Source organism: Aulostomus chinensis, chromosome 23 (assembly GCF_037954235.1).
Source record: "Aulostomus chinensis isolate RoL2024-O1b breed Wild chromosome 23, RoL_Achi_v1.0, whole genome shotgun sequence".
NCBI lineage: Eukaryota > Metazoa > Chordata > Actinopteri > Syngnathiformes > Aulostomidae > Aulostomus > Aulostomus chinensis.
In genome coordinates, this window is record NC_141342.1 from 14324852 (window position 1) to 14352287 (window position 27436).

Genomic DNA, 27436 nt, shown 5'->3' on the forward strand with positions numbered 1-27436 from the left:
TCTCCTCTGAGGAGAACTTTTGGCCCCTGGCACTTTCATGGTTGGGCCCTAATTGAAGCTGCAATCAATGCTGAGAGGTACCCCTTGGACCACACTGGAGTGTGTGGGCGCTCAGTAGAGCGAGAGGGAAGTCAAACCTCATAATATTTTGATTTTACATGAAGGAGCAGACTAATTTGTACACTGCGGTGCAAATATCACATCCTGCATAACCTATGTGGTGCTAGATAACACACACTTACTATATCTGACGCCACTGTAGATCACCACAAGACAAAATAGTGAACCTTCAATGTTTACTACGTCGGGCTTCCTGTAACCACTAGGTGGCACTAGGCCTTAAATTCAGCTTGATGTCTTCAGGCTGGACTCAAGTAACAAATCACCAAATTCTTTTTGTGTTTCTGACCAAATCTGAGATGGATCTGGATGAACCACTAGGAGTATAACATCAAAGTATTACAAAAAAAAGAAGAAGTAACTTCCTGTTGCCACAAGGTGATGCTTTGACTACACATTTTTCGCAAATTTTATGGATTAATCCATAACCCATAAATACACCCCTCCAGTATGTTAGGTGAAATTCTGCTGCAGTTATCCTGCCTGTTTGTCTGTCAGCCATGGAAAACATGACCTCCTTGGCAGGGGTAAAAAAAAAAAAACCTAGAAAAACATCAAACGCTCAGATTATGTTTTTTTTAAGTGCTCATTAAGTTCAGTTTAAACGTGGATCCCTTTGACAGTTGGCTACTAACACTCCCAGTGCAGAAGTCCTATCTTTCATGTTCCAAAATAAACAGAAATAAATCGATTAATGAGCAATAAAACTTAGTTAGCTTTGTCAGCCACAAATCAAACATACACGCATTTAGCTGAAGGTTTCAGAAATGAATCCAGTTGTCTAACCATCAAATCACAAGTTGCATCTCTTAAACACACTGTATGTTTTCTCCGCTTCATGCCTTATATAATGCTTTCTTAAATAGCAGTTAGAGAGAGGAGGTCAGCGTCTGGGTGTAATGTCTTCCTGCGGTGCTTTGGGGTGGGAGCAGCCAAGTGATACGGCTGGCTGACAGTGGCACCCACGCATGGTAATTGGTGTGACAATCAAGCCACCAACTGCCCTTTGGTCGCCGTGGCAGAACAACTGTCAACAGTGACGACGACACCTGAGGGGACACCAATGTGTTGTCTGCTGTGTTCTATTCTCTTTCCCACTCAGACAAAAAGAGGAGGAAACGTTGTAAAGTCTGCTGAGCTGCAACACACAATCTAATAATCTAACACATCTAAATCCATTTTGCCTTCAGAGGGCCAAAAGTCAAACTAAATGGTGGACTGTGGGCCAAAAGTAAACACACAGTGTGTTGTTAACATGTATTTTGTCTGTGTATAAATGTCTCCGCATCTCTGTTTGTTTCTTGCTTGGGAGTGGGTGCATACGACTCCAGCAATGACAGAACGCAGGTAAGGTTGGGCATTTTTAAAACAGAGCAACTAGATGAAATCATTCCTGAGAAAATGGTGGCTGTGCACAGAGAAAAGGACATACAGCCCTGCTGAGGTTTCTCCCACTTTTGAAAATGCTGGGGATGAAGAACGCAGGGACAGGTGAGTGATGGTTTGCTTGTGCTAGCTGGCATTTAGCTTGTTCCAGCTGGTGGTAAACTTGTCCTAGGTGGTGGCTTGCTTGTCCCAGCTGGTGGTGAACTTGTCCTACCTGGCACTTAACTTGTCCTAGGTGGTGGCTAGCTTGTCCTAGCTGGTGGTGAACTTGTCCTACCTGGCGCTTAACTTGTCCTAGCTGGTGGCTAGCTTGTAATGTCTGGTGGCTAGCTTGTCCTAGCCAGTGTTTAGCCTGTCCCAGCTGGTGGTTAACTTGTCCTAGCCAGTGCTTAACTTGTCCTAGATGGTGACTAGCTTGTCCTTGCCAATGTTTTGCTTGTCCTAGCTGGCAGTAAGCTTATCTTAGCTTGCATTCAGTGTGTGCTAACAGGTGGTTACTGGAGCTTAGCATCTTTTAGGCAAGGACTGTATGCTTATGCCATGCGCAGTATTTATTCAAATATTGTGTGTATAAGCAACAACAAAAAAACACATGCTATTGAAGTTTTTAACCTCACAAGCAAACAGCATAATTAATGATTTATGTATTTTTAGAATGATTTTATAGTTGTATTATTATTTAAATTTTTATCAGCATTTTTTGTTATTTACTTTTTTCTTTTTCATATGCAAGCCAAAAAAACCTTTACAACCAAACTTGGCCCCACTTTTGGCAGCTCTGGCCGAAGGCAAATTACTAATAAAACAGTAACTGAAGCCAGTTAACCTTTCTCATGCTATAAGATTACTGCGTGTCAACAATGAGACATTTTGGTTTGCAGTAATATCATAACAATACGAACAGTCAATTTTTACATCCGCCCCCATGTCCATGCAATAGGCAGAATGAAATAAAGACTTATTTTCTAAACAACAGCTGCTTCAAAAAACTAAAATGAAGTACAAGCATATTGAATTTCCAAGTTCCCCAGGCTTGTAAAACCTCACTTATTAAACATTGCCTCTCTCCTCATCGACAAGTATTGTATAATAAACTCTGAGAGTGATGTGGATCATTTGAAGAATAATATTAAGGGCATTTATATAAATGATTGCAACAGTGTTCCAGCAGTCATGAGACAAAAAGTCTATTGAAACATTAATTCAGCACTACTTCACCATGTATGTGTATTCTCCCATACTCAGTACCTCATCCTGGCTGCCCTCACGCAGGTTGTAGGTAAGGTTGTTGCAGATGTCAGTGGAGAACACGCCAGCGTACTCAGGATAAAGTTCCAGCACCTCCCTCAGCCCACGGACACTGATATACTGCAGGTCGCAGTAGGTCAGGGCCTTCACGTCCGCGTTGGTCTTGATCACCTGCTCTGTTCCAGGTAGGTCAGATCCGATCAGATCTCCTTTTCCTGAAATCCACAACAAATATTTTTTATTTTATTTTTTGTTGCTGCACTTCACACCATACAAACAAATGGAATTGTGTTATATTGATGGAAAACAAGAACCTGTAACAGCAAAATACAAACCTAATATAGCTAGCACCATGCTGTCTTTCAGCACCTCCAAAGAACCGGAGCACACAAAATAGTTGGCGTGTAGTGCATCGCCTTGACGAATCAGGTACTCCCCGGGGACACAGAAGGAGGTTTTTATGTGGAGAGAGAGCGAGCGCAGGCAGCCGCGACTGGCCCCCTTAAAAACTGGCAGTTGGAGGATGTCCTTATTCAGATGCATGGCAATATCAGCCCGCAGCTCATCAGGGAAGTCATGCAGGAGCTGGAAAAGTGTGACAGATGCAATGAGGTGTGGCACTGATTGGCTATTAGGGAATGGATGGTGCTGCCACCAGTTAGCCTCTTTTCAATTTCAAGAGGATGTTGGTTGATGGGCGAACTGGCAGCCAGGCATTGTGATGGATCATAAACAATTATAGGTGAAAAGAGATGTGAATAGATTGTAAATGAGGTTCTATTTCTCAGGGGCGGTCGCAGTATTACACAGAAACTTCTCGAGGACAGGAAGTGAAAACAACTCCTACCTCGTTGGCATCTATGCCATTGTTGACAGACCAAGTGGTCTGGAAGTACTCCAGCATGCGCTGCTTGAGCTGCTGGGGCAGACCGTGGACACGGATGAAGTCCTTCAGGTCCTTCATGCGTGTGTGGTAGAGAGAACGCCGTGAGTACATCCGCTGGATAATGGCTGTCACGTTACCAAAGACCAGGGCGTGCATCAGTGCTGTGTGACCGAGTGAAAAGAGACAACATGGAATCATTCTTCATTCTACAACGGTTTGTTTCTTTTTGCCTATTTAGACACCTAAATTTGTCACCAAAAAAAAAAAGAATACGCTTCCCATTACTATCAAACATTCAGATATGAATGACTTGCCATTTCATCTACCTGTGCTTCTGTGAAAGTGCTCATGATCCATACTGTTAACTGCTCTGATAAACACTTGAATACTTTGTAGGAAACATAAATACAATATGTAGCTTATGGGTTGTTGCGCTGATAATGGACATAATCTGTCTTGAGGATGGAGCTGCGATGAAGAAAAGCAGTGGTGCAGAAAAGGTTCCAGTGACATTAAATAAACTGTCTTTTCCTGCATGAACAGAACAAGGGTAGGTTTAATAATAGGCAGATTCAACATTCAGATTTAAAATTATTGAACATTTAGATCTAGATGCAACAGTTTAACATTTACATTTGGATAAAACATATAATGTTTGGATTCAGATTTAACTTTTAAAATTGTATTTAATATTCAGACTTAACAAGTAATTTACTTTCACCCATGAATATATTTATACTTATTTCCAGTGATATTTTTGTATTATTCAATACATTTATCTTAAATGTGTGGAAAATTAGAAAAATGTGAAGATGTACACTAAATATTGAAAATCTATCAGTTTGAAAAGTGTAGTCAAGTTTTTACATCCAGAAACCCATAAATGCTTCAATCACATTCCCCCAGATCATCTTGCATGAATGCTTGAAGGGAGAATATGTCGGACATACCGCCGATGAGCATGGTGCAGATGGAGAAGATCTTCTCTGCATCAGTGTTGGCGCAGACGTTTCCAAAACCAACACTCGTGAGGCTGCTGAGGGTAAAGTAGAGGGCAGCGATGTAGGAGCTGCGTACCGTCGGGCCACCCACCGTGCTGTTAACATAGGGCATCTCCAGACGTTTGCCCAGCTCATGGAGCCATCCTTGATGGGAGAACGTGAGAAGAGATCAACTTCATGGTTTCCTACTTGTCATCAGTCAGCTGCCAGCTAGGATAGCGCAGTAATACCCGGTGTGTTCGAGTAAAAAGTGTGTGTTTGTGTGTGTTGCGAGAGATTGTGAGCAGTGTCAAGAGGCTGGCAAGTTGTCGCGGAGTAGGGAAGAGTTGGATCGGCTCCCTCCGGGAACAAATAAGGCAGAGTGTTAATTACCAGTTATGACCTAACCTCCCTGTAGGCACACACATAAGTATGTTTAATCACACACACATATAGAAACAATGGCTACAGATGTTTGACTTTGCTTTACACTACAGTAACCTGATTGTTGCTTAAGGACAATGAAGTGATTCAATGCAGACATCAATTAATTAAAACTGATAAATTATAGAAGAGAGAAGCCATGCTGTTTATGTTTTGTTTTTTGTCCCTCCTTTTTGCCTGAACTATTCTCAAACAAGATATCAATGTTCCCGGTTAGTTTTGATATTATCTTCTGATCTGGTTTCTGGCAGTACTCATTAGAGCACCAGAGAACGGCATTCACCACTGAGCCGGGTGAGACATCCCGAGAGGTGCACCAGGGCTATTAATAGCTGAGTGGGGACACAAAAAATGTAGTCTATAGAGTAAATGGTTGGCATTTTCACCAGTTCAAACAAGGAAACAGTAACTTTTCAATAGTTAGCTTGACTGGCTATCCAGTGAGTGGTCAGCAAATGCAGTAAAAACACTGAATAACTGATGCTGAAAATCAGTTACGCGTAATTCTTTATGGTAGGAGTCTCAATTTCAGGAGAACTATCATGGAACTAAGTGCCAACACAAAAATATTATGTTAGCTGAAAAGCGTTAGCTTGAGACTCAGAACCGTCACCAAAAGATAATGTTACCTTAGAATAATGAACAGACACCAGACGGTAACTTGAGCTATGCTGCAAGAACAAACACTTAAAAAATAACAACCGCTTAGAAATAAGAAGGAACACTAAACAATAACATCACTTCCAAAAGGCTTTCATTCTGCTGAAGACATCTTTATCAATTATGTAGTTCTTCTGTGTTTATTATGTTGAAATTGAATACTTCTACTACTACTGTAGTGATGACTGTGACCACCACCACTGCTCTTACTACTAATACGATGACAATCATTAATTACTGCTATGGTCATTTGAGAACTTGTGGGCCATATGTCATTTTAATTTGGATTTATGTGGAGGGCCATATGAAGATGCAGGGTGCGCCATATTGGGCCCCCATCCCATGAGTTTGAGACCCCTGGTTTACAGATAGAGGAACATTTGCCTGGAACTCAAGGCAAACGGCTAAAGTTCACACATGAAAAGCTCCACCCACACACCGCCCCTCTCACACTTACCTATGTCCCAGGTGTCACTGGTCTCGATCTCATTACGCCCAATCATGTACCAGATGCACGCCATCCAGTGCGCCAGCAGGGCGAACACTGACATCAGTAAGGTCAGCACCATGGCGCTGTACTGGGAGTAACGGTCCAGCTTCTGTAACAGGCGAAGGAGTCGCAGCAGGCGCACTGTCTTCAGCAGATGGACCAAAGAGGTCTGGAGTGGAGGGAGAAGAAAGGAGGGCAGAGTGAGAGATTTAGAATCCTGGGTTGAAACTAAGAAACATGTAAAATCCTGCATATAGACAGCTGAGAATTTCCTCACTTATTCAGTGATGGATCACCACTGAGGTGGTGTCCTTCTCATATGCAGTAACTACAGCAGCAAGGTCATACATTTCCAACTTGGCATGAATTATAAAGTCATCAATTTGCTGCTTACATCAGTGTCAACAGAGGAAGAAAGACGGGGCCAAACCTACTGACTGGTGGTTCCAGGAAACTCACCACTGTGATATTGAAGGCATAGAGCAGGTCAAAGGGAAGGGCGGCCACCAAGTCCACAAAGAACCAGGTCGTGGCGTAGTGAATGCAAATGGAGCGTGACTGATAAACCACCTGACCCGACTGGCTCACGTAGGTCGTGCGGAAATTCAGGATGATGTCTGGAAATATAACATATCAAAACAAGGAGTTTCCACCACGATGAGAATTCAGTACAGGATTAGGATAGGACAAGTATGGAAGATATTTTTTTTCTATCCGGTAATTTAGAGTTGAATCAGAGTGATTTGAAATATAAAAAAGAAAAGTAATTTCTGAAATAAGGGAGGGGGCTCAATCACTCCGGGGCCCTCCAAGACCACCCCTGCACATAGTGGATGTACACAGTTTAACGTTAGTTTCCGCAAGAAGTAAAAACTATTACCACAAAGGAGTAATACTGCAAACATTTATCTACCTTTAAAGCTCTGAAACTTGGCTGTGGCAACGGATCGTCACTGAGAATTCAAGTAATGAGAAGGATGCTGATATAATGATAGTGGTAAGTTAGCACTCGTCAAAAAAGAGAGAAGCACTTTGTTGTACAGGTACTTCAGTTCATTGTGAGTACTTCTTTGGATGTCATTACCAACTGCAGACAGGTCCTTGGGGAGACCCAGGACATCCAGAGGGGATGATAAAAACCCAGGTTACCTGGAATTGAGAGAACCTTCTGGGGAAAAGGATGCCCAGGTTGCTCTTGTGCCCAGTTGCCCCAGTAGGAGACAGCGAAACCAAACCGCAACTCCTGGATTAAAAGAAGAAGCTCTTTGTCTTTAACACTCACCTATAATAAAGAGCATTTCCACTGCAATATCGCTGACGATGGTGGAGCGTGCAGCTGTGACCGTGTCATCGTACGGTGTGAAGCTGACGTTGTAGGGGACTGTGACGGCCACGTAGAAGGTGGCCAGTAGAATGAGCCAGTCCCACAGGGCTTTAGACACACTGTAGTGGAGCAGAATGAAGCGAGACTTCTGCACTGTTGCCACCTTGTACTCCGGCACCGAAGGCTTGTCAACCATGCTCTGTTACAAACAAAGACAGAATTCACACTCAAATTTACTTTGAAGGTGTTTACATAGACCAGGAGTGTCCAAAAAGGGGCCAAGGGGTGAAAATGTGCTCGCCACAAGGTTCACAAATGAAATGGAATAAATAAGTAAATAAATACTAATAATAATAATGGAAAAATTTGTACAGTAAATCATTTCTGTTTACCTTTGTGAGGAAAAAAAACCTCATCGACTACGGTTTCATAATGTGATCGGGTGTCAGAGCCATGCATTGAGCAGCGAGTCAGTTTGCGCAAATAGAATAAAACCAAAAAAGATGAAGAGGCCCCACAGACAGTGGTACACAGACTAAAGGCATTTTAATAACTCTCTCAAAAATAATCAATACAGGCAACAGGACTCACCTCTTGAAATTGAGGATGTTTCTCTTCTCATCCAAGAAGCTTCTTCAGTTCTAAATTTCTGGTGGGAAGTATCAGGTATATAACCACCCAGGGAGGTGGTGGCAAAAAACAAGTGGTCGTAAGCCAGAACAAAAGGCTCGTTAGGTGGTCATGTGAGTCGTTGGCCTCAGTTTCGGGTCGTTACCCCTCCCATCAGAACTGAAGACGCTTCTTGGATGAGAGGCGAAATGTTTTCACTTTCAAGAGGTGAGTCCAGTTGCCTAAATTGATTATTTTTGAGAACTACAATGACCCGAATGACTGAGGACATCCACAATACATTTTGATTAACAGAGGAAATGTTTGTTTTTTCCCCACGGCCCACCATTTAGTTTGAGTTTTGACCCACCAAGAGAAAGACATAGACTTTAAATTGTTTTTTGTAGATGTACCCGACCCATTCACACAAAAATCTGACGCAGACTTTGTTGAATTACACATCCGATCCCCAGTCGACGCCCCTGAAAGTGACTCTAACATATCACACTCTAATTACGGCATCTTGAATATTCAGCTGAAATTGATAAATGTGCAACACCCCCAAAACCAGTTTTTGAAAGCTACACAACTAAAACCAGACAGTCACGAGGTGCAGTGCTGTGAAAACATCAGATGGACGCCGGAGTACCAAGATTTTGCCGAGGCAGGCGGTATAAATGTCATCAGCCTCTCTAGTGCTCCAACCACCGCTGATTCAGTGTGCTGACCAACTCAAGTGAAACAAATATGGCGAGACTGCTGGATATCTGTTCTTCACAGCCTCCTAAAGATAGCCATAAGCCAGCGAAGAGACCACTAGGGTGAGCGCGCGCGGGGGGGAGGGGGATTTATGAGCAACATCGAGTTCATGCATGACTTGACCTTATCTCAGTTCCCTCCCTCCAAATGTTATTAGTGCTTTCAGTCACAGGTGGTAGAGTATAATTGCAGCTGTGCCATTACGGAAAGGATGGCAACCACAACACTGACCAAGCGCTTTTGAGGATTTTGCTTATTCATTCTACTCACTAGATTATTTAATTGGGAAAATCAAATTGCAAGAGCTATCGTCGATGAGTTTGGGAGTCCATTTGCTACATAATGAGACGGCAGCTCTCTAAATGGACCCGTGCACTTGACAGATAATAGCCTTAACCAATTGGAAGAGACAGGAGGAGAAGCTATTAGCTTTGACAGTGGGGAGAGGGGGAAAAAAGAGAGGATAGGCTAATGAGTAGTAATCTATCCAAGAACAATACCGCCACCAAAGAACTCGTAAATGAAGACTTTAACATCAGATCTCCTTGTCTGAGCTCTGAAGTGCCTGATTTAGAGAAAATAAATGAGGTTCCACGGGGAGGAAGCATGCTCCTTCTCTCAGCTATAACAAACTTTAAAACTGTACAACATAGAGTTGTAACCTGGTTAAAGAAAAAAAGTACACTTTTACCACAGCAGCCTTGTGTTTTCATACCATCCAGATATTTGCTTCAAGAGAAGAGTGATCACCTATGGTGAGCGTCTCGGTAAGGTGGGGGGTACAATATATGTGAAGAAAGAGAAGAAACCGCCGACATTTGCAGCAGCGGTGAAAAAAAAAACTGAAAGAAAGACACGCCGTCATCAGCAGCTGTGGGCATTTTAATGGCAGCTCAAGCAACGTCAGCAAAAGCTGGATTGTTTTAATTTGCCTTACATCACTGAGGTCGTGACGCCTGCCTGACCTTTGGCAGCTAATGCAGTCAGCAGGCACGTCCCTATGATTAGAAAAGAAAAGCCCGGTACTGCGGGGACACATGGGACAGCATGTCACACAGCTACAGCTGATCTTCGCACTTCATTAACTCAAGCTGTAGCCCACAGCTTACTTTCCCAACTACATGTCCCAGCAGGCTTTGGGCTTTACTGCTGATAAAAGCTTGTCCTTGTGGATACACACGGCTCACCATGTGACACGTGTCCTGCAAGCACAGGATTCAGTCCAGAACTCACACCTCAAAATAGTCATCGAATCTAATCTAGATTTTAACCACATTTGCAATTTGGAAGCTTCGGCATATGCTGTGAGCACAAAACTTCCAAATTACTGCGGTGAACTTTGCTTTAAAGCTCTAAGAACCCAGAGGGAATTAAAAGAAGAACTCTCTGTACAGTCCCAAGTATGAGCAACTTCTCTAATATTACACATTGTCATTTGATGCAGCCACTTTATTACGCATGCAGTCCAGGAAAAGAAAGAACAGATGAAGAGCCACGGCTCTCTATTTCAATCACTTTTGCTCTGATGCGTAGTCATTGCAAGAGCAAAATGGTTCAAGGTTGAAATCGTTAAGCGGGGCGCGGTCAAATGTCTCAGATAATCGTCCGAGTTCTGTGCACAAGAGAAATCTAGCTGTGCTTGGAAAGCCCCTTGATGACATCACAGGGTCCTACAGTCTCCACTCAACTGGTTAATGAACTGGGATTTTACAGGGGCCGGCATGGCTCAGAAGTAGAGTGGCCGTCTAGTGACCGAAGGGTTGCTGGTTCAATCCTCACTTTCCCGGGTTGACCATGTCCAATCCTGACTGATATCTATGCTGTCCGCCCTGACCCCCCCCCCCCCCCCCCAAAAAAAAACACCCTATCTTCTGACCCAAAAGCACCAACAAGACTGGACATCACTCACTGCACTTTCAGCTTGTGAGGTTATACTCGCCAGGCTGGGGAACTTAAGTTCTTAATAGTCACGCACGCTTGTATTTCCTTTAGGGTGTTGATTTATGAGCCTGTAAGATTGTTTTTCTCTATTTCCTTTTGCACAGCCACTGAGCTTCCATGCTGTACCAAAACAATTACTGCCAACACTGTTGTGTCGTAACAATAAAGCATTTCAGATGTCTAATAATTCACTGTGTGAGCGTGTGCGCGGAGGGCAAAAGAACATAAGAGGAACGGAGAGTTGAAGAGCTCAGGGACCCAAAGTATGAGCTCTGTATTTCACCGCCAAATATACTTGCATCACAACTTGAAGAGGCCTCTATTTTTCTCTTTTATAGCCCTTTCACAAGTGTGTTAAAATAGTCGGCGTGCATCAGATCGGTGAGCTGATGACAACATAAAAAAAAGCTGCAGGACAGAAATAAACAACTCGGTAAAATGGCTTAGTGTTGTTGCTTGTTTTTCTAGCAGCAGAAGAACGATTTGACAGCATCTGGCCTAAAAAAAAAGGGGGGATATAAAAAAAAGTAGTGGAAATGTACAATAGTTAGCAGATATCCATTTCAATGAATTATTCAACTTTTGAGCAGGAACTTGTTGCCTCTGTCGTTGTTTTTATGGCTTTGCTGCTATTTAAAGATCCATGTCTCAGCAAAGGTATATAGCTCCCTCCTGTCTTGTCTTGCCTGGCAGGCCGATGGGCTACAAATAGAGATCCACTCAGAGCAGATCTGTCTGTGGTGTGGAGGCAGAGGAAGACGTTAGCTAACAGCTACTGAGGGATGGACAATGAGAAACAGAGAGAAAATGCGAGGAGGCAACAAAGAAGAAGTATACAGAAACATAGCGAATGTCGGAGTGGGAGGATGGAATAACTATAACTATAACTTAAAGATCCAGTCAAAGTTACAGTGTTAGAAATGGATATTATATTATAGACGTGTATCTGTTGTGTCCAGGTTTCTCTGTGTAGCCTCGCCCGCCCACCATCCCACCTGCCCGCTCACCATCCCTCTGTTTGGATTCCAGGCGCAAGACTGAATTCATTCACTACTTCTCAGGAAACAAAACCCTCCATTACCAGGACCGTAAAAACAAGCTAAACCACCTTAAACTTGCTCCAATTATGTCTCTGTCTTCACTTGGGTCCAGACAAGAGAAATCCAAACCGCTAAGCGTAACATCAAGGGCACGTGCCGAAGTAGATGAGGGGCTCGCATTTGAAATGAAATTATCTTGGAGTTCCACATTAAAGTTGTCTACATACTTTAAACTAAATTTCCCAAATGTGAGCCATCTTTAAGTTTTGTTGAGAGTGAGTTTTTGTCTTTCTTCCTCTCTTTACTTTGCTTTAAGACAATTATAAGTCATAGACGACGAATCAGAAAAAAACATTTGACCCGAGCGTTTGTGAAAGCATTTAAGCGCTGAACTAAAGCTGCCATCTTTACAGCTCCCGCTGTCTACTTGTTTAATTAGCAGAAGAATTCCCATTATGAATTCATGTCTAATTTATTATTTAGCGGGCAATTTTACAAAGTGAGATGTATCACATGAGAAAATATATTTTCAGAATAACACTAATATTTATGCATGTGTTAGTGGAAAATGGCAATTCTGGGATTTGTTAATGGGCATCCAGACAATCGGTCCAATCGTGGAACCCACCCTCTGTTGACGTGAATTATTCATGCACTGGATATATAATATAGAGAACTGTACATAAATATGAGATTACATGAACAGTGGGGGAGGCCGTTTGGAAAAGTCCTGCTTGATAAGATTAAAACATAAAGAAGTTGTATCCAAAGTGCGTTTTATGCCATTTTAGCTTTGAGTCTCATGTAGAATGCAAACTAAATCATCTCTGGTTAGCGCTGATGCAGGTCTAAAAGACACAGAATGACAAGATTCAATCCAATGAGCTGCCAAAGACTCTGACAAACCTTCAAAGCACATTCGTGATTCATATTCTGACAAGTGAATGTTATATTCCATCCAAATGCTTCTATTTTTGGTGTGTTCCTGCTTTAAATGATATATATTCAGGTTGTTTTATTACTACCAGTCCCTAATAAATGAAATAGGCAAAAATATTGCTCCTAAATTTTTACAGTCAAGAATTTAATTATCTCCAACCTATCATCTCATTTTTATGTGAAATTGTGAATTATCGCTAGCAATTTGACTGCATTTACATAATATGTGGAGGACGATCGTGCCCCTGTCTACCGTGAAGAAGAAAATTACAATCCGCAGGAATCAATTATCACGTTATTATTTTTTCCTGGTGGTATAGCTGAGGATATGGAAAAGTGACATTTTCCTCAATACTGTGCGTATGTGTGAAGAACAGGTAGCAAGAGAGACAGGACAGGTTGTGGACATAATTATCTCAGACTGTTTAATTTCAGATTTCTACATTTGGTGTGTGAGTGGCAAGGGAAACGTGCGCATGCGTGCATGCGTGTGTGTGTGCGTGAAAAATAAAGTCTCGCACTGAGAATGCAGGAATAACATTTGAATGCTAATTACCAGGAGTCTAAATCTGTGTATCGTTGGAGTGTGTTGGTGCTTAGCCGTATGTTTTCCTTCGCTCTCCTCGGGGGCGTACCATCATTTACTGTCGGGCTCATGAGGAAGCATTTCCGTGTGTGTGTGTGTGTGTGTGTGTGTGAGTGCATGTGTGTGGACTATTAGTGCATGTGGGTGTATGACGCATTCATGCACGGTGGCATGTATGTTTGGAGGTGCGAGGAAGCTGAGGAGATATTTTGTCACCCAGGAGGGCGCCTGCAGGTTTTTGGAGGATCCAGGTTCATACATGTTTATGTAAGTTTATTTATCACTGCTTAAGTTAAGATACTATTTGTTAAGATCTTTAATATAATCAACTGCATTTATCATCCGTCATGCAGTATTATTTGTTTGAAAGTCTTATTTTAGACTCTTAACTCCTTTTCTCAGTGTTGCACAGAAAATGTCTTGGCCACTGGGACCATAAAGTCCCTACAAGACAAATTAGAATTTTGTGTAAGGGCCAGTTCAGATCAATAACTTGCAAAGAAATAAAAGAGTTTTAGAATGTTGCAGCAGTGTGAACAAAGTCATCCCAAAGATGATTCACCGTGTGAAATCTCCAGGTGCAGTTTTACAGTTCCATTCAGTCTTGCTGCCAATCCTTGATCCCTTGGAGAACAGAAATGATCCCATTTTGATGCGGCATGTATTAGAAAACCAGATCTGATGTCCAGTTAGAAATATTAAAAATGTCTTTTTTGTTGTTGTTGTTTGATTAGAATTTTTGAGTGAGGGGTGTTGATTTTATAGATAAAGAGGTAAACAAACCCCCCCCCCCCAAAAAAAACAACAACCATCCTTTAGCTTCCCACCTTTCTTTTTCTTATCTTATCCAACTGAATCCGTCGGACACACAACTCACAGATGAATAGAATTCACTCCAGATGTGTTTCTAAATTGCTCGGAGACCTTGAGAGGGAACGACACGTACGAGGTACAAGTTTGGGTCGGGGTTCGGTCGGTTACCGAGCCACCTCAGAAAGGGAGGGAGATCATCTTGAAATGGAGGCTCTGCCAAAAAAGAACTCTGCTTGTACGTGACAGCGACACAGGATCTTGTCATTCTTATTCAAAGCCTACAAAGACCTTTCTTATTTCATCACAGCAAATAGCCTCTACAAGGGAGCCTCTATAAGGGCAACTCAAGAACAAACGCTCTTGGAAGACAGGCGAACACGAGCAAGGACGCTCTTATTTCAAAAGTGAGAAACACTCGCAATCAATACGGAATGAAGCTTTATCCTGAACCTGTGGATGAAGGTAACTTCAGGGCACATGCTAGTGATATGATGCCCCCTTATCCTGGAGCAGGAGAGGTGTTGGCATGTCCACGCAGACCCACATAGTGATGATGATGATGATGATGATGATGATGATGATGCACCCAGTTTTCCATATGACAACCACCCTGTGCCCTCTAGCAACTATTCCTGCCATGATGACCTTGCTATCACGTCCCTTTGAAAAGCCATAAAATAACAGGTTGCATGCAAAACTGCAACAGAAGCGATACGAGAATCATTTTAGAGAATTAAAAATAGCAAATGGAAAAAAAAAAAAAAAAAACATTTGATGAATTTTCTACTGAGATAAGCCAAACTGGGTATCTGGGTCAAGACTTCCCTCACTCACGTTGTCTTACTAAGAACTCATCTTTTAGATATCAACACTAATAATTCAGGGAGAAGAACGAGGGCGCTGCATGTCTGAGTGAGTCCTCACAGTGTGTTTTCTTCGAGGGTATTTCTGGGTGTATAAAGTAACCAACCAATCAGGAAGTACTTACACTTCCCAGGTTAACTTCTTTGCCTCCTCTGGAGAACTGGCTGGTGAGCTGGTACAACATGGTGCGTCCACATTTCCTGGCCTCGCTGAAGTGGGAGCTGCTCTTCCTCCTGCGCCTCTTGTCCTCTGAAACTATCACACATACACTCATGTCAACACAACAAATATGGTGGGAGTCAACGAGTAGCTGAGGATATCGTGTCCTAGGGCCTGAAGTTGAGTACTTTCTCTTGTTTACGAGTCAAGACGTACAAAAAAAGAATTATTTCTATTATTTGATTTTCGCCCGAATGCATTATAACATCTATTTTCGCCGGCAGCTGCAGACTGTCTTCAGGCTCCACTTGAAGAAACGCTGCTGCCCAAATCAAACATTTTCTGAGTTCAGTGAACGACTGCCAGCCCAAACAAAAACTGCTGGGTGAAATCAATGTGACAGTGATGAACAAGAGCACACAGAGAAAATGAAAGCTGGGTGCCAGAAGAACGCCCACTCGTAAATCATGTTCAAAGTAAGCAAATTACTAGATTTTTTTTTATTCATTTATCTTTATTTTTCTTCTTATTTGGTGGGGGGTTAACAGAGTTTTGTATCCTACCTTCTCTCTTGCTGTTGTGGTGACTTTTTCCATGAGTGTCACTGATGTCCTTGAACGAGAAGAGGAACAAAACCATTTCACCCTTCTCATTCTTTATGGGTACGATGTCCAACAAGCACCAGAAGGCTATTCCTGGAACAAAACCAGAGATGTTAATTTAGTACAAGGTTAATTTCCTGTTACCTCCTCATTCAGAGACTGTAGACACACGCGGTGCAAATCCTGATTTCATGGTTTCACATCTCATGTCAGCTCTCACAATGTCTGGACAGAGGATACTTGTCATGTATGGTTTGGCCTTTCTAAAAATATTCGATACGGACATGATCAGTAGGGTTGTGCACAAAGAGGAAGATCAAAGATGGGGGTGGGGGATGGGCTCGACCCAGTCAGACAGAGACGGTGCACCACAGATCCAAGACCACGCCATAACCCAGAACGCTCATTAGCAGCTCTGCACAAACTGTCCTCTGTCACCAAAAAGATGTTTGACATCTCCCACAGTGTCTCTAGTGTGTGTGTGTGTGTGTGTGTATAAGATAAAAGAAGAAAAAAGTGTAGACAGTGGTGTTATAGCACAGATCTGTGGGTGCAAATACAACTTCAGCAACACTATTTGTGTGTGTGTTTTATGCTTGAAAGCAGCACACTCAAGTCATTGTGAGCGTTTGTATCGACTGAATTCCTTTTCTGCTTTCACCAGACTTGAATATCAGTCATTTGGAAAGGAGAAGGGGCTCCATCACTCTTATGGCTTATTCCGGTGATATTATTGCATTAATGTTTGTCAGTGGCTATTTCAGGAGGAACAAAGCTGGAAGATTCAAGGAAAACACTTCCAGTGCAGCTGTGTTGAGTAATTAGTGATATACACTCTTTTAGGCGGCAGGTTTGGGTCTCTGGGGGGGACATGAATCCCGTGCCAATCAGAGAGCTTAACCAGGGTTATATTTTGATACACATTCCATGCATGACATCATAGTGTGACTTTGTCAGAGGGATTAATTAGACGTTAGAAATAGAAGGGTTGATTTACTTTCAAAATTGAAGCGGCTGTGGTAAAAGGTTTGTAGTCACTGAGCACACGCAGACAGTTGTTGCAGATATTTTCGTGGACTCTCTGCATGAAGAGAGTGTGTCATGAGGTACTTGTGGACCTTCTACATTGACTGTCAGCAAATCACAAAGATCTGATGCAGCTTCACCTTAATCTGATGGTTCTGTATTATTGCTTGAAAGCGATACCTTCGCTAAGGCAAACTTTTGGCCCCCAGCAAGTTTTTAGCTCAGGCACTAATTAAAGCTGCACCTTGCACCCCACACACGTCAATGAGCGGGTGCTCTTGAGAGTGAGAGGGAGGTGAAACCTGATCACATTTTGCATGAAGGAGTAGATAAATGCATGCACTGTGGTGCAAAAATCACCCCCTGCATCCACTAGGTGGTGCCATTCAACATATATTACGTTGCGGTGCACCATCGTGAGGCAAAAACAGTGTAATTTTGATTTTAATCAATTGATCGTATCAGGTTTTCTCATGTCACCACTAGGTGGTGATATACCCATGATTAAAGTCGACTTGTAAATGTCTTTGGGTTGGGACTCTCACCAAACGTATGAAGTTTGGAAAAGATCTGGCCATGTGACGTCCAGTTATAACAGCTTTATAGCGCCACCTCGCCACAAAACCTCCAGTCTACCCAGTCACCCCACTTCAAGTTCTCAAGGTGTACAAAGACCACAATTAATTATTGTTAAAGTTTTTCCATGATCCTGCAGACCAACAGACAAAGGTAGCTTTGTCAAAGGTAACAGTACAGTTTAAGGAGTACTAATGTTGCAAAAATGTGGGCATCGCACTGCTAAGTCACAGTATTTGGAATTCTACGTCATCAATCTGCATCTGGGGATTCATACTTCAACCAAATGTTCAGTTGCATCTCAAAAATAAATGCGCTCTATACCAGGAGAACAAAGAAAATTCGAATTTAAATGTCACTACAAACGACAGATAACCACGGCCAGATAAAACCAGAGCGAGACGTGAGGAAAAGTCATTCATCTCCCATACGAGACGAGTTCATCAAGTTCTTGCATTTGAACAAAAGATGACAGGAATTTTAATTGCTTCATGACCTTGAATAGAACAACATGATGAGAAGGAGAGGTTATAAATAATTTGTTTTCTCTCCGTTTTTTGGGTGTGTGTGTGCGCGCCCACCGTTCTTCTTGTAGAAGTGGACCTCGGCCTGGTACTCCTCTCGGCTCTCCAGAGCCTTCTCCATCTGCTGGGCTACGTGCTCGCTGGTGTTGGACCCGTACAAGAAACGGCAGCTGCAGTTCTTCTGCATCACCTCGGTTCTTGTGAAGCCCGTCAGTTCACAGAAGCCGTCCGAGCAGTAGACGATGGGGTAGCCGCGGTGGCCCTGGGCGTTACCCAACAGGAAATTACTGTCTGTGAGGGTGATAGAGGGAGGGGAGCAAGATGGAGGCAGGTTCAGTTGAGTAACAAAAGTGTGGAATCTGAATTCCGGGGTAAAATTTGTTCTTTGCACAAGAATCAAAGACTCTTTGAACTTGGGCCAAAGCTTTGACGGTTCAATCAACACACGAGTTTACACTTTCAAAGGTAAACATGAATCAGACTTTGTTGTGGACTCAAGTCGGAGCTAAATTAATTTCCCCTGACCGTTCTCATCTGATTTCTCAACTGAGTTATGTTGCCGGTGGAGGGAGGTCAGGACTGCTAACAGAGAGAGTTGGTGTTCTGAGCAGCAGACAGCATAAAAACAACTGACAGCAGTTGTGTTTTTTTAGCAAAGGTTAGTGATTTATTCTCATAAAACACCCGGTTCATCGGAGCGACACAAGTGAAGCAGACCTAACCCAACGAAACTGCTGGAATGTGACGATTGAGCTGAAAATGAAAGGGAAGCTGGCTGAATTTTGATTAACCCTCACGAGAGAATACAAATAAAGAAATACAGTTCTCACTAACATTAGACTTCACTCATGACAACCGTATTCATGAAATGGATTCGGTTTAAAGAGACCAAATATCTCCCTCATGAGAAAGCACATGGTGGCAACCAAAAACCGCCATTGAATCAGGCCCCGGCCCTCAGTGGGCGGCCATCTGCCTCGACTGGCGGGGTGAGAGAGAAGGAGACAGAGACAGAGAGAAGGGGGGGGGGGGGGCCAAGAGGCCTTTCAAACTGAGGGGGGACAGGTTCAGGGCCATCATGGTCCATGATCACAATCCTTGTTTCAACCCTTCTGAGCTTTCTCACTCTCCAAAGCAGGCTTGCAGCTGGAACTGAAAACTACTCGTGAACCGTGATGACATCTCATCCTCTCTCCCTCCACGCCGTTCGACAGCGCTGTGACGCACATGAGTTAAGAACACACGTGACCTAAAGTGACATGTAAGGTCACATGTGTGAGCCAGTGAAATAAATGAATCTGGTGCGTTTGACCGATTTTCAGTCGTTCCGATCTCATGTATCTAATATATTCAATTCAACTCTGTCGCGCAGAATTTGATTGATTACCCGACTGTTGCAGAGGCTTCTGATACACAACAAACAATAATCGCTGCTATAGTAGCAAAAAAAGATATAACAAACAATCATAAAGGTGTCCACGGGCAACTATTATAAACAACGGAATACTCAAGCACAACATAAAATACGAATTAAAAATTGAACTTATACTGATATAAATAGTACAATAGTCAGTACAATGCTGGTACTGCTAGTAATAGCAGTAACAGTCCTGGAGCAGCAGCAGAGGTTTAAACTTTAATGTTTCCCCACATGGTGTTTAGTACTGTTTAATTGAATTTGCTTAAAATATGTACGACTGAGACCTTTTTTTCACCTGGGAAATATGAACATAAAATTAATTGATTACACCAGGTTAAAAAAAGAAAAAGAAAAACACATTAAAGAGAAAAATGATAGGGATGATTCTTGTTTCCGGATGAATTAAGAGTAAAAAATATAAATTTGCATTATTGGGTTCAACTCATTCATCCCTACAGTGGGCTCTTCGCTAACTTCCTCTCATATAGATACACGTAAATCACGTGACTCTGCAGCTTATGGACTTTTTGAACTTCTAATAAAATATTGGAATATAAGCAAGGTCCTGATATTAGGCTGTGCTTGCTTGCTTGCTTTGGAGGAATGCAGCAGAAGAGAAAATGCAATAAACCGCCGAGGCCCAATACAACTCCAGAGCAATACATAGAAATGTCAAAGTGAAGAGGTAGAATATTAAGTCCGGAGTGCCAGGTTTTCTCTGTTTACACGCATGTCATCATATGATATTCATGATATATGAATATTGCACGTCGCATGTTCTATTTTTTCAGCACCAAAGCAAACTCGCGAAGCCTCTGCGAGGCTTCTTGCTCTATTTCAGCACCATGGAGAGTTCCCAAGCTGCTTCCCAGTCCCTTGCGCTCTCCTCTTGCTGTGTCTTCTTCAGTTTTGGCTTCAGGATGACAAACGCTCAGACCTTTATACTCTCCAGCCTCACCCCTGTAACTTCAGGCTCTCAGCTGAGACAGGCTGTACATTAGTCCTGCATACGGGTATTCGTTTTTTTTGTCTTTTTTTTCCCCCCGTGGTTGTAAACCGACTGTGACCTTGAGAAGATAAAGCAGGTTTGTGCCGCAATAGAACAAAAATTGTCAGTCAAACCAGCGAATCTACCAGGGTTCAGTAATACTGAGGAATAATTAGAAGCAGAAGCATTTTAACGTTTCAAAAGGGAATACGGCAGGAAGCCTCTGCCAGAACAGACACAGAGCAACTGTGAGACTGCCACTGTCAGAACAAATAAATGTCTATTGGATCGTAAAATGTATTTTTGATGAATGGAAAATAGAGACACCTTCTAAATGAAGAACGATAGCTGAGCCAACATCCCAACAAGAATATTATGATACTAAAATGAGCACTTATTGCAGGAAGCATGTTTGAAACGATGTTATATTGCCACGTTATTTAATCAGTTCACTGAAGATAGAGCGTCTCATAACACAGCGGCTCCCCACGGCTCGTTCAAATTGGCACAAGTGCCCACCCTGTTGAGTTTGTGGAATTGGAAAAGTAATTCACAGCAGAAAGGGTGAAAAAAAAACCAAACAAACGCTGTAGCTGCCACAAGATGCAGTAATCTTGAAACTGTTTTAGTTTGATATTATTGTGTCACGTTTGCACTGCATCAGGCAGAGGCTGGAATTACTTTTCTATGAGTCGGTAGCAAGTTTAGAAGAAAAAATAGGTGTTCTAACACGCTGGGGTTGCTGCGTGAATAGGGCAGTAAATATGCTATAGACCAGCGCACTTATTCGCAAACCTTTTTGTCTGTTTTTTTTTTCCTTGATTGATATCCACAATCTCCCCTCATTCACTGCAGAGGTGCAAACGATTCCATGGAGAACGAAGACGAAGCAGGAGGAGTAGTAAGCAGATGCCACCGCACTCTCACAATCTAGCGCTCTTAATTGGCCAGAGTGAACGGAGAGGAGTCCGTAGGGATGTCTTTCCTGAGTGGTGACAACCTTTCTGGCGCGTGCAGCCGCTGTAACTAAACTGTCATTGTGGAATAATAGAAAGAGATGGGCATTCGTTAAATCTGTCAACATGCAAGAGGAGGTTTTATTCCTTTGCTCTGCTGCGTGCGTGCGTGTGCTACTGTAGCTGTTTAACCAGACTTCAACATTTTCTGCTCTACACTATGTTGCTTTTTTTTGTGTGTTCGTTTGTCTTTTCGCACTTAAAAGTCAGAACATAAAAGAAAAGGTATTCTGTAACTGTGCCTTTTCACGTCTAAAAACAACAACACCTGAGAAAGGATAGTTACACACGTAACAGACTAAAAACATGCCTTCCTTCCTTTTTTTATGTTCTATAAATTCCAGCCTCTGTTGGCCCTGTGAGCCTACAAGTGTTAGAGTGCAACTGCATTCATCTCTAGTTTATATAATCTTCACCTAAGAATAGGTAGATCTCAACTTAGAATGCCCATACCGGCCCTTCAAATAGGTCAAGGGCGGATATCATCATAAATCATTTTCTAAGCATCTCTTAAAACTGACAAGCTTTTATGTTTTGGTCAGAGTTGTTGGGGAGTTACGATGGGTCCCATTGAAAGCCATTATTGTGGCCCCCGGAGCCTGTTAGTTACTAGTTATCAAGCACACACACACACACACACACACACACACACACACACACACACACACACACACACACACCCTTTTAACGTGTGATCTATTCAGGCTATTGTCGTGGGAACAGAGAGGTGAAGCAGAAAGCTATCAAACCACCCATCACACCCACACATGGTCAAACTCACTAGAAAACAACCTGTAGTTCAGCAAGTCTGCCACTGCAAATTTACACACATCTGACACACGTCTGTCTCGACATAAGGAGCGCGTGAAGGAGCTACGGAAAAGTAGCCTCATAGCGTCTTTTCGCTTGAGCAAATAGACGTTGGACAGCATCAGCAGTCAACATCATTGCGTAATAATACAATTTCATATCAAGAAAATAAGAAATTGTGCATTGAAACAAAGTCTTTATGTATATACTTGTAGTTTTAATATTTATTTTGTTACAGCTCATTATCGCTCAGGACAATTTTACAACTGCAACAAAGAAAAACCATGAAAGAATTTCTTTGCCTTCTAGAGCACAAACGTAGCAAACGGCAGCGTTGCTACAGTTCTTTGAAGGCAGACGTATTCGGTTTGGAGGGTTTATCAGAGACGGGATGTTTGAAACTTCAAATAACTTAAATCAAAAGCCGCTTGGTTTTTAGATTAAAAAAAAAAGGAAATACAAAAGTTCATCATTTTGGAAAATATAAGCTTTTGTCTTGCTGAGAGTTGCTTGTCCGTCAGCCAAATATGACAGTCGGCAGTTAGTTTAATTAGCATAAAGACTTAGCAAACTGCTGGCCTTGCCCTGTAAAACTAAATTGAATAAAACAATGAAGAAATAGTGTATCATTGGGTGAGCTTTCCAGATGTTGGTATATATGTTTGCTTTTCCAGCTGCTGTTTCCAGTCTTTGCAATGCTATGCTACGCTACGCTATGCTATTTAGTGTGTGTCAGTGTGTTAATGATACTCCTCCGTAACTCTTGACAAGAAAGCGAATAAACCTATTCGCGAGGAAACTCAAAAACACATTGACCTGTCTCAGATGAGATCACGACACTAACCACTGTTCGGATGTGCGAGGTTTTCACTTTGTTCAGTTTCTACATACGTACGCAGTTCCTTTGAAACAGCTCTGCTACTGCAGCCACATGGAGCTTCTTGATAAACAGAGTTCTGTGAGAGTATGTGAGTTTGTGACAATGCCTCAATTCTTAGCCTGTAATCCTCTCATGGATATTGCTTCGAGTGGCTGGTCCGCTGCACCAGCTTCCTTAATTGCACATCTGTGCTGAGTCGCTACAACTGTAATCTGACATGATGATGCTACACGCTTCTCCTATCAACAAGCAGCAGCCTGCGTCGTGTCCGTGTCATACAAGTTTCTCTTGTGGGAAAGGCTGACAAAGACAGATGAAGCTCATACAGCTTGGCCGTTCACCAGCTAATTACCACCCAGCACCATGTAATTGGGTGCAGATGGGTGCTAACATTGGGAGAAGTGGACTTGAAGTGGAAAAGGTCACTGGCCTGGCGGAGAGGCACATGCTAACAGTTGCATGTTTTGTTTTGTTTTTATCAGTTTGACAGCGTTCTAGTAATATAGTACAAATACAGCTAACAAATTTTGTTTCTTGTATTTGCATTGTATTGCCTTCTATATGTATATATTATCGTGTAATAATATACTGGGTTTTTTTATGCAGTAGCCTCCATGTCATGTGATCCCGGGACTCCAAATCAGTACCAGATATCAATACTAGAATGGAAATATGGGACACACCTCTTTTCTGGTTGCATTTGATCGCCTTCTAATATTTTATTGGAACAATCCTTATTTCAAAAAAACTGCAAAATTATTTTTTTTGTTTAATGGCTTCAAACCCGGAACTCCAAATCAGTACTAGATATCTGAATTTATTGTATTTTATTACCTGGAAAATTCACAGTGCTTTTTCAAAAATACTGTGAATTTTGTCTACTGCTTTTGTATTAATAGTTTCAAAGTCATGTGACCTAAGTACACATCTTGACAACATCTGGTCCTGACAAAAATGATCATCTTAGCCATGTTCAATGCACCTCCGCTGCGATCTATCGAACCACGCCTCAGGGGCAGCGTTTAGCTTGCGTAGCACCTTAAATCTGAGAAAAGCCTCGCCAACACCAGCATTACTCGCCGACAGACGGTAAGAGCTGTCATACAAGCGTCAGACGAGCACCGTCTCTGCAAATGCTGAATGATTACAAGACTCTCCTCGTTCCTAATTCGAGAGTGAAGAGGGACGTCAAAGAAAGATGCAGAGGATGAAGCCTCTCAACTGCTTCAGCCGCTCACCGCCGCCACTGCAGGGCCTTGGCAGTGTTGCCCGGTAGGACCTGCTCATCAGGTCTCGGTGCAACAATGAGCTCCATGCGCTTCAGTCTGACAGTCCTCGCTGTCTCCTCTTTGGTTCTTCAGTCGTCTTTTAACTGAAAGGTGTTTAGGGGGAAAATAACCCGCTTCTTATCTCTGCCTGCAGCTGCCCTGTGTACACGCTGGCCCACAGGGCGAGTGCTGCTGTCAAAGCGAAAGCGCTGCTGGGGAGGTTGTGTAAAGGGGCCTGCGGTGGTGGGAGGAGGTGGGTGTATGTTGTGACATACACACAACACAGCAGGGGCGTAAGAAGGATACTTGAAAGGTTTTGGTTTTAGACGGTATGACATGGCCTGGACCGAAATACCAGGGTGCTGTTCTGCAACCTCACCTTAACCTTTGACCTCTGAGAACTTACCTGCGGGAATCAATAGGCAATCTTCATAAACATACTACAGAAACATTGAATGAGCACATGACAAGCACCCTGAGGCGACCCACTCACCCACACATTCACATATGAACACACACACACACACACACACACACACACACACACACACACACACACACGCATTGACGCAATTCCTTTGAGCAAAAGGAACATTGACATTGCTGCAAGACAAACACAACGCTGCGGCGAAGATTACTGACAGCCTGCTCTGACATTTTTCTCGTGCTCAGGGAGTCTATATGTTAGAGACAAGTCATTCTCTCAGGAAATGTTCAATTGAAATTCCCATAAAATTACTTTTCAGCATTGATAAATATTATTTCTAATGTCGAGCGGCGCCAAATCAATATTTTTAACCAGGAACTGATTCTCACCCCTAGCCAGAAATGAAATTACACCCAAAGGTGAAATCGGAAGCTTCATCAAAGATTTTCCTTCACTGAAAAAAAAACGTAGACGCTCATTGATCATTCAGCGATTTACTTGCTCTATTATGTTTTTCATGAAGATACCAGTCCTGTTTTGCACACCAGAAGCATTCACAAATATTAAAGACAGGAAAATAAATAGGATAGGATTAATACAGTGATGTAAATAATTGTGTACGCAGCCATCTGGAGGGAGCGACACAATTTAATACATTTTGACCACGTAGCTGCTCAGTCAGCAGAGCTGCTTTTGTTTTGCTGATGTAAAAGCTTTTTTTTCTTTTTTCTTTTTTAGTGTACTGTCTAAAATGTACTGAAAATATGTGACAGACGTGATGTTACTTGTGCATGTGCTTTTTTTTCGTTCAGTTTATTGGAGATTTAATACGAAAGCCTAACTAGCATGAAGCTGCATTTTTGGGTTGAACTGCAGATGGATGCTGATTATCTGCTCGACAACACTGTCAGTGTGTAGTGAAGAACATCTGTTTTGAAGAGACAAAATAATATCAACGCTCTCCATCTAACAAATGTTCCCAGGGCTGCATACTGCGATTGAATCAAATTGTTTTTTATGCAAAACTGGAAAACATCGCCACCTTGAAGATAATTTAGTGTGATGCTGAAAAGCCAACACAGCTGCGCAACCCACAATGCACCTTGTTTTTAGGATGCGCCTCTTTCAACATGAAACCAGCTGCCTTTTGTAGGTCTTTGATTGCCAAGCAAGTTCAAGTGTTTTGTCTTTAGCAGACCATCTTTTTCTGAAAGATTAAAGTCTTCAAGTATCATCCATGTTAAGTGGTGGGACCCTGTCGCCCGGGCAACAGGGAGGAAGCTATTTTGAGCGGCGGGCACTTTGCCACTCCTCTAGCCACGGCCTTACGGTGGCTTGGAAGTGGGAAAATTGGCATGCAGGTTCAGAAACTTGTGCCCCACTGGGACCAGCACGCTTTGATCTCCATCCGCCGCCATGAATTATTATTATCGGGCAGTTGTTTAAAAGAATAGACACTAGTTCAATGAAATAAAATGGATGAATGTTGGAAACAAATACGTCTCGGTAGGGTGGGTTTATTTTCTGTTTGTAATAAGTCAAAATATTGCATTGAGAAAAAAAAATCCTTGAAATGAAAAGATATTGTCTGAAAAACAAACCTTTATTTTACTGCTTCTTATCAAGCAATTGTGTGCTACACTGAGTGTAATGAGATGGAATTGGCAGGACTGATTTTGCAGCTCTGTGATTTTACATCAGCACCGGATGTTTCTAGAAATTACCATCATTGAACAAACATAAAATCACAGGAGGGAAATAAGGCACGCAGGTCGTTCTGCTGTGTTTTTGACTGAAAATAGACTGAAGTTTATGTCGAAATATTGTTTCATATTAGACACTGAAGCCCAAAGGGAAGTACTTTTTCTCTCTCTTCCCTTCCATAGGGAGGTCAGAATGGCGGTTCAAGCAGAGAGCGGCGAGCTCTGGAGTTGGCACTGACTCTGTGTTTTGCTCAAGGACTCTTCAGCAGAGGCCTCAACCCCTGGTCCTCCAGCAAAACTGCCGGCTGCGTCATACATGTGCGTGTATGTTCTCATCTCGCGAAACTCACACTTTGCATTGTCAGTTGAAGTCAGTGTTTGGATGTGAGGACAATTCGTGATGTACTTTCAGCTCTTGAGAATACCTCTAACTCCTCATTAGAATGCCTGACTCCCATGTCAAAGCTGTAATTACACACTCCACACATCAATTACACTGTAATATCACCCATTTCACTCTGTTTATTTCCTGCTGACTGTTGCAGTCGAGCCCAACTGAGACCTAGCTGGGAGAATAACTGTGAGACAGCTGATCCTTCCGACTGCTGCGACTAGCAGAGGGAGAAGAGGCTGAATTGACAAGCAAACAAACACAGACGTCCCCACGGTATTTGTTTACAACGAGCCACAACCTCCCCAGAGGTGGCGCAAGGTACAAAACAAGAGACACAAGCCGAGCAGAAATGGCAGTGCTGCCTAATGGCTGCCACAGCCAGTTTGAAGCTAACTATGTGAAACAAATGTGTAAAGACACCACCATTTCCGAAGGTCAATTTGCAGCTCATGTCGCACAATAAAAGTGCAAAGAAACTTTCTCCCACAGCTTCCACCAACTGAGGATGCTGCTTTTTTTTTTTGGCACTTTTTTTTTTTTTTTTTTTTTTTGGT

At 42.5% G+C, this 27436-nt stretch overlaps 1 protein-coding gene and 1 long non-coding RNA gene across 4 annotated transcripts in view; one reads left to right on the plus strand and one right to left on the minus strand.

Annotated features, from left to right (window-relative positions):
* The window catches only part of LOC147239704 (voltage-gated delayed rectifier potassium channel KCNH4-like), a 39976-nt gene that overhangs the window by 7723 nt on the left and 4817 nt on the right, over window positions 1-27436 (minus strand). For both annotated transcript variants that reach the window (XM_086195339.1, XM_086195340.1), the window contains 10 exons: window positions 18034-18267; window positions 15812-15943; window positions 15214-15344; window positions 7497-7737; window positions 6674-6831; window positions 6182-6383; window positions 4591-4785; window positions 3602-3801; window positions 3090-3339; window positions 2755-2969 (listed from right to left, as the gene is read on the minus strand). In XM_086195339.1, the coding sequence (XP_086051465.1) occupies window positions 2755-2969; window positions 3090-3339; window positions 3602-3801; window positions 4591-4785; window positions 6182-6383; window positions 6674-6831; window positions 7497-7737; window positions 15214-15344; window positions 15812-15943; window positions 18034-18267 (1958 nt within the window). The remainder of the gene's footprint in view (window positions 1-2754; window positions 2970-3089; window positions 3340-3601; window positions 3802-4590; window positions 4786-6181; window positions 6384-6673; window positions 6832-7496; window positions 7738-15213; window positions 15345-15811; window positions 15944-18033; window positions 18268-27436) is intronic.
* On the plus strand, window positions 1237-27310 carry LOC147239705 (uncharacterized). Of its 2 annotated transcripts, none has more exons than XR_015111491.1 (4): window positions 1237-1467; window positions 2779-2939; window positions 26672-26806; window positions 27034-27310. It is a non-coding gene; the product is annotated as an uncharacterized LOC147239705 (long non-coding RNA). The 2 variants fall into 2 exon arrangements; XR_015111492.1 differs by lacking the exon at window positions 1237-1467 and adding an exon at window positions 1545-1611.